General features: G+C 40.6%; 1 protein-coding gene across 4 annotated transcripts in view; it reads left to right on the top strand.

Annotated features, from left to right (window-relative positions):
* Window positions 1–7,065, top strand: part of cep85l (centrosomal protein 85, like) — a 23,537-nt gene extending 16,472 nt beyond the window's left edge. For all 4 annotated transcript variants that reach the window (XM_050058478.1, XM_050058477.1, XM_050058475.1 and 1 more), the window contains 3 exons: window positions 448–555; window positions 1,746–1,926; window positions 2,665–7,065. In XM_050058478.1, coding sequence (XP_049914435.1) covers window positions 448–555; window positions 1,746–1,926; window positions 2,665–2,831 — 456 coding nt within the window. In that variant the 3' untranslated portion in view covers window positions 2,832–7,065. The remainder of the gene's footprint in view (window positions 1–447; window positions 556–1,745; window positions 1,927–2,664) is intronic.
* The last annotated feature ends 976 nt before the right edge of the window (window positions 7,066–8,041 follow it).

The raw sequence follows: 8,041 nt of genomic DNA, 5'->3' as shown, positions 1-8,041 counted from the left end.
GAAACTGTCAGTGTGTCATTCTGTCAGTCAGTCATTCTGTCTGTCCCACGTTTTTCTACTCACTGACGTGGTCAATCTATGTGAAACTGCACATAGGCACTGAGGGTTGGCATAGGTAGAAGGTGACAAAGCTACCAATGGGTATGGACTAGTTTATCACTATTACTATTATTTCAGTCACTACGGCTGTTAATGTCCCAGCCGAACTGTTATTGTAGGAACATAAATAGTGCCACCAGATGGCAGGAGCTACATTTGAAGTACCGCATACAAACAATGCATGTCACTGAATCCTCCACAACAAAAAAAGTAAAAGTAGAAAAACCTCTCAGCCTGTATAGTCCTTATGATGGAGAAAAGCTGTCATTTCTGAGCTCACACACATGCTGTATGTTCTTCCTCTAAAGAATAAATCAGGCTAACCTGTCACATTTTCTGCTTTGATAGGCCACCAGTACAAGACTGCAAAAAAAGAAAGGTCTCTCTCATCGACAGCAGTCCTCTCTGCTAGAAAAGGAGGACAACCTGACCCCCCCATCCAGAGCCTTACCACAGGTAGCAGTGTTGTCTCTGTCTTTCTGTCTGTCATGCCGCACAGCATATTCTGAGCTAAGGATGTATTTAGTCAGTGATCAGTAGTGGTGACTTTGGTTAGGTTGTTCAGATGTCCTCTAGAATTTCAGCACAATCCATCGACTACATATAGATGTACGACGTGTCTCCACTTCCTCCCACTGTACGAAATTGAAGCCAAAATATCACAGATACAGGCACTGCCATCCTGCGCTGGTGATGTCATTTGGAAGAAGAGTCTGCACAGTAGTGATTGGTGGGTGGAGCTGTGGTATCAAGGTCTGATCCATACACCTGCCAAACTCAGTCTAGGGTCTGTCACAGCTGTCATTCATAATGTGGAACTCCCTTTTTATAGCATTAGATAACTTGAATAAACATAAGTGCTACAATTGTTACCTAAAATGACAGAACCAGATCGGGAAAAATGTATTTGGTGTGTACTATTGAGTTTTGGTTTGGCCAGAGATACTGGATGAAGCGAGATACCCAACTCAGCTCACTTCCTGATTCAGTGACGTCAGCGCCACGCCCCCGTTGAGGGAGAACAGGCTCTGATTGGAGGGAGAGCTAACCACGCCCACTTAGGAGACAGGAAGAGTAACCGTTTTCTTAACATTGGATAAGCCTACAGTTGGGTATCTCCTTTATCCAATATCTCTGGTTTGGCCCATGTCCCATATGCTAGGGGGGCGGGTGTAAGACCTATACTGCAGCCAGCCACCAGGGGGCGATTGAGATGTTTTCGCTTCACTTTTGGGGAGCTGTCATGCTGTCCACCTTTATATACAGTCTATACTGCAAACCAAACTGATCTAAACTGAACTTTGTGTCTTTATTAATTCACACAAACTCATAATGACATACTGTGTGCCACATATTGCCTGCACTCAAGAGTTCCTATAGGCAGTCAAATCTTTTACTTTGTACATGCTGTGAAGTAGACCCAGCCCATCAGTTCTAAACAAAGTTAGAGAGAAATAGAGATATTTTGAACTGAAAAAGAAAAGTTAGCATCCATATAAGATCAGATCAGTGAAGCGTATTAGCCTAAACAGTATCAGGGGGAAAAAAGTTGGATTAGTGCATCCCTGAGGGTCAGGCTTTTTGCTGCATGACATAAATGGCTACCAGAAACTACAATAAATACCCATTTGTTTCCCACTGAGAAGCAGCGACAGGTGGATGAAGGGCTGCCGGTGACTCCCCTGTCCCATGTGGAGATGCCTGAAGTGGGCCGGCTGCTCAAAGAGATGTCCCTGTGTCTGCTGGACCTCCAGGCTCTCTGCAGCATCCTGGCTCAGAGAGCACAGGGCAAAGAGCCCAACCTGTCTCTGCTTCTGGGCATGAAATGTATGTGGGTAACACACACACACACACACACACACACACACACACACACACACACACACACACACACACAACACACACACACACACACACACACACACACACACACAGACAAACATAAAACATTAAGTTACAGTATTAAAAGTGTTAGTTGTGAGAGCACCAGTCTCTTAAATGTCCAGTGTGTAAGATTTAGGGGGATATGTTGGCAGAAACTTTAGTCTATAATCACCTGAAAATGAGAACTGTTGTGTTGTCTTCACACAATGAGCTGTTTGAGCTGCAGTGACATGCCAAAGTCTGTCAGAAATACATAAAACTGTGTTTTTGAGTGTTCTATAGTTTTAATTGCCAGGTCTGTTTGTTCAGGAAAGAAAGAGACCTCTGTGGATAATTCGGCCCATGGTATAAACCTCCTGAGCCCTGAGATGCTGAATAGTGTCAGAGAAACGCTGAATTGTAATGTAAAACTGCTTTATTCAGTGTTTGTAGCGATTCTAATCGCCTGCTTCATGTGTTTTGGAGAAGAAGAGACCTCTGTGGACAAAAACTTCCTGAACAATGAACACTGAAGGAAGTCTGGCCGGCACAAGTTTTTAGCTGGTTGCAATTTGCAATTCACAGCTAGAGGCCACCAAATCCCCCTAAATCTTACGCACTTCACCTTTGACTAAATGTCCACTGAGTTACTTCAGGTAACAATCTGGCACAATCTGATAACTGTTTGCTGTCTGTGTCCAGCACTGAGTGTTTCGGCGGAGGAGAGTGACAGCAGAGAGGTGGTGGAAGAAGAACTGCGGTTTAAGCTGCTGGAGGTGGGCCAGCTCAGGAGAGACATCGATGAGCTGAGGAAAAGCATCTCAGACCGCTACGCTCAGTATATGGGTGACAGCTGTGTCTCCCAGTGACACCCAGGACCCTCCAGCTCTGATGGCTCAGTGTTTGTTTTGACTCTTTTACTTCCATATACTTCAGAGATAACCACATCAAGATTAATAATAATAATATATTTACTATAACAAGAATGATAAGGTCCATAACAATGCAGGCTTTCCACAGACAAGTGATGTGTGTCGTCTTCATGATGTGGTTTGTACATGATAACGCATAGTGTTAACATGTCATGTAGGCCAGTCATGTTGTTCAGCCTACCCTCAATATGGCGTTGTTGGCCTTCACATTTATTTTGTTGTGCGCCAGAGCTCGCCCAAAGTGAACCACAAACCTCAGTTTGGTGTTGGACTCAGGACCAGTTTTCTGCATCACAGCAGTTCACAACTTATCAAACATACCAAACTTTCCTGGGTAAAAGCCTCGGATCCAGAAAGAACTTTAAAATTAGCCTAAGTGTGAAGACACCTTCCAACAGTGAACTGCCAGAAACTACACAACTGAAGGAAAGCCTGTTGAGAGAGATGAGGTGTTAGGTCAGACTGGTTTTCTAAACTCATCTGCTATGAGTCCTCCGTCCCATTCGACCACAAAGGTCATATGTTCCTACCTCTGAATATGACCCACAGGACCGTGGGTAACTTCGTGGTTAGATTCAGGAAAAAGATCATGGTTTGACTTAAAATAAGTATTACTGTTACTAAAAAAGACCTGCAGTCTTTTTTAGTAACGTATGTCATGTGACACAGAGTCCTGCACAGGTTTATTTTTTAAAACCCTCACCTGCCAATACCCGTAAAGCTCAGTACCAGAACCGACCCATTACCTGTCATTATGTCGAAGTCAAAGCCGCACCCGCCCATACCCATCACTAAAAGTCCTGCGACCCGACCCGCACCTGTGATTAAACACACACAGGCTACAGTCCCTCCCATTAAGCTGGGTTTCTCTTTGGCTGTACTCAATGGTGGGATGGTGGAAACATTCTGTGCAATCACTACCAGGTAAGAAAACATTTTAGCATGCTCCTTCCACCACCATAAAACCTCAAAACGATCCTCCTTGGGAGTCTTAAACTTGATGTAGGCTGCCACCATATACTGCGGCCATATATTGCGGCTTGATAATAGTAATTTAGAATATTACACATAATCTGCACATCTTTTTCATTAGTTTTATTATGAAAAGTTACACAGCTTTTTGAGGGTTACCCCAACCCGGTGCTGGACTCTGATGTGACATCTGATGTAACGTCATCACACACGTGTCATATGTGCTACATTAATAATAATAATAACTGAACGCTGACTTTTAGTTTCACACGGGACACAAACACACATCTCCTGGATGAAAGTCCAGTGCAGCAGACTTTGAAGCTCTTATTGCTAAGCCACCTGACTTCTTCCTCTGCTCCTGTAGTAATTACTATAGCCACTAGAGGTCGCCTCCTAGCAACAAACACAGTTATGACCCGCAATTTCTGCTTGTGAAAACAACCTATGTGGTTGTATTTTGAAGGACAGTCTTATTTATCACACACTAAACCAACATCCTTATGGCCGCACAACTCAATATTTTTAAGTTGACGATGGATCAAATTATCTGTAATAAGAAAGGTGTTGCTTGTAGTGATGAACACAGTGAATGAATTCAAACTGTGCAGTTCAACTCAGCTTTATGGAGTGTTTTATTTGTACCTGTGTATATAAGCAACTGTTATAAGGTGATATGTGAATATTGTATTTACAGCTTGTTATGCTGCCCCCAAGTGGCCCAAAAATGTGTTAATTTCTATGAATACTACAAGCTTGCATTGCTTGTTAATAAGCTTAAACAAGCAGAGAAATTATGGAACGCAGAAGGGCTTTAAACATCTATTTTGACGTTTAATAATTGATAAGTCAGATTTGTTTGTCTTAACAGGTAAAAATATAACGTCTTAACACGTCAAATGCACGTTAAGAGGACAGGAAATGCCTTGTTAACAAGTACATTTCTGACCTTTAAAACAGTCAAGCTTCTATGCCATTGGTTGGCATTAACATACCCACCCCTTTATGATGTAGCAACTGCATTCTAGTGATAGGATTTCTCTTTCACTTGTGAGATCGCATCATGTGATCCAGATATTGTAACGTAGACCCAGAATAGACTCCGCAGATGTAAAGTTTGGCCATAGCAATGCCCTTTATAAACAACAAGCCTGTTAATACAAGCAAGTGCTAGCGAGGGTGCTCATCAACACAACGTGAATAAAGTGTCATGGTCGCGCACACACAAACATTCACAAAACAGTCCAGAACATGTCCCATTCGTACCAGAATAACCAACAACCTCCCCCTATCCCAAAACACAGGCAAAAGGGCTCTCAATAACAAGTTTATATTCTAAATTCAGACTTTTTCCAGCGTGTCCGAACTGCATGCTGGGTAACATGCAAACTAGCTGCCTGGCATCACGCCCAGAGTAAATTAAAGCAAAAAACAAAGAAATTAGGAACTGGCTCGTTCACTCTAAAGAGCCGGTTCACTCCTTCACTTCAAAAAGCCGGTTCAAAGACTTGACTCGTTTGCGAACGTCACATTACTACCTTTGGACTCTAGCCTCTGTCGCTGAACTGGAACTGTTGTTTTCCTGTTGTAACAGTACAGAACAATACACGCAGACGGCATGCTAATCCTCTTTCCTGGAGCAATTAGGAAATAAAACATGTGGAACACACCACCAGTTGTACCTCAGACAATATAATATGATCATACCTCTGATCATCTCTGACAGCCATCTCAAGGCATTGGTTGTTTTCCTTTTTAACCAAGTGCGTTAGCAATTAGCTTGCCTTGCTCAGTTAGCACATTGTTAAATTTAACAGAGAGTGAGCTAGCTCACGGTAAACAGCTACTCCAAAAAGATGATTTATCATTTCTTATGACTCATGAACAGACAGTAACACGAGGCAAACAATTTACATAATTCTTAATTTCAGCTCCATGTAAAGTGAATTAACGTGACGTTTACCAGATAACGCTCCGCTTGTCTGCCGTAATGTCACAGTTTACACATTTACATCACTGCTGACTTACTAAATCGGAGTTCTGCCGAGTGAAACATGACGCTGAATTCAGCAGCAGACCTCAGTAATATCAGTAACATAAAGTCGTAAAACAAATAACTTTCGGCATTCATTTCATTTGATATTGAATAATGATGGCAAATCAGTAACACACTCAGAATAGATTCAACACTATGCCCAATGTACTCTAATTTAATTCTGCCCTTTTTGTTCAACAAAAGGTTGAAAGCACACTGATTTGCAATTCTTTGAGCCTCTCCAAGAGCGCCTTCTAGTGGGCTCAGAAAAAAAATAAATTGCTTCATGAGGCTTCATGAGGCCATCACTATATTAAACATCTTAAGACATCAGAAATGTACTTGTTAACAGGGCATTTTCTGTCATCTTAAGGTGCATTTGATGTGTGGAGATGTTTTATTTGTACCTGTTAAGATGAACAAATTTACCTTATTAATACGAATGTTAAAATAGACATTTAGAGCCCTTCCACATTCCATAATGAAATCCCACCTCAGCTATGTGGATCTCATGCATCTCTCCTGTTGGTGGTGCATATCAGACTTGCAGATGTCGGATAACTGTTAGAAACTCTTATCTTTATAAATTTTAATGTCTTAAAAGCAATATGAAGTGTGCAGATGCTCTGCCAACCACCTGATTAAAGCTAACCATAGGACCCTTTAATAATCAATGGGCAGTTTATATTTAACTAATAACTCATCAGGTGATACTAAGCTGTTCCAAGAGGTGTTATTTGTACAGTGATCATGTCATATATCATTTGTCATCTGTCACTTGTTAAATGCTTATTGTTTCCAAAATTGTTGGGGGAATTTTGAGCCAAAGACGCTGAAAGAGCAAACTGAAACAGCACAATGCACTTTGTGATAGATTTTGTCTTCTGTGCAACCACACAGGTAACTAAGCTTAATCTATCACACAAACAAACTGACATATTTTTTGTCCGTGTGATTTAATAATATTGAAGTAGTATAACCAACCGTGAAAACCAAACCAAAGATCTGTTTGGTTATTTAGATGAGTCCACCTGTGGATGTTTGAACAAGCCACTGGATGGCTTGTTACTCTGTATAAGATATTAGTCTTTGTTTGATATTATTTCAGTTTCAATGAATGCCAAAGGTCTGTGTTTTGTTTTTCTTTGTTCAGATGGCAAATAAAATTATTTTTCTAAAGTATTTGTATGATTTCTTACAAACAGCTGTCCGGCAGGATATTGTGTGCAAGATAAGAAATGAAGCTCAGCATAAGTTCAGTCAGGAAGTATTTCAGTTGTCTCCATCCCACTGCTTACTCCAATCTATCTAGACTATAGGTGTTCACTCCTCTATGTTTTTTTATGGTCAAACTGATCAACTTTATTATTTCTTGTAAAACATAGACATATTTTAAACTTGATGCCTGCAACATTTTCCAAAAAAGTTGGGACAGGGGCAACAAAAGACTGGGGAAGTTATGGCATGCTCAAAAAACAGCTGTTTGGAACATTCCACAGGTAAACTGGTTAACTGACAACAGATTAAAGTATCATTAATAGGTATGGAAGGGGCCTCGAAAGGTTCAGTTGTTCACAAAACTGTGTGGGCAAATAGTTCAGCTGTTAAAGAACAAAGTTTCTCAATGCACACTTGCAAAAAAATATTGATTTCAGCATCTACACCATAATATCATTTAAAGATTCAGAGAATCTGAAAAAATCTCTGCATGTAAGGGACAAGGCTGAAAACCAACACTGCATGGCCCTGACCACTGAACCCTCAGACAGCACTGTGTTAAAAACTGACATGATTTTATACTGCACTGTTCTATTTATTCATTTATTGCAGGGCAATACAAAACACTAACAAACTAACAAAAACAGTGAATACAGGCCAGTGAATTAATTGTTGTCATGGGATAAAGAGGACAAGGTTGTGTTGGCCGTCATGTGTGTGTGTGCGTGAGAAGAAAAAAATAATTACAACAACAACAAGAAAAAGAAGAAGAAAATAAATAAATAAATAAAATAAATAAAGATAAATTAAAATAATAATAATAAAGGGGAAAGAGGTATATTAAAACTAATCCTACCTTTACCCTGTTACCACTAATACCAATAATTAAGTAATATATGATAATAATAAAGTCATAGGGAGT

The sequence above is a fragment of the Epinephelus moara genome, chromosome 12 (genome assembly GCF_006386435.1).
Source record: "Epinephelus moara isolate mb chromosome 12, YSFRI_EMoa_1.0, whole genome shotgun sequence".
Lineage (NCBI taxonomy): Eukaryota > Metazoa > Chordata > Actinopteri > Perciformes > Serranidae > Epinephelus > Epinephelus moara.
Note: the sequence above shows the minus strand (reverse complement) of the source record. Positions and strands in the feature narration are given on the sequence as shown.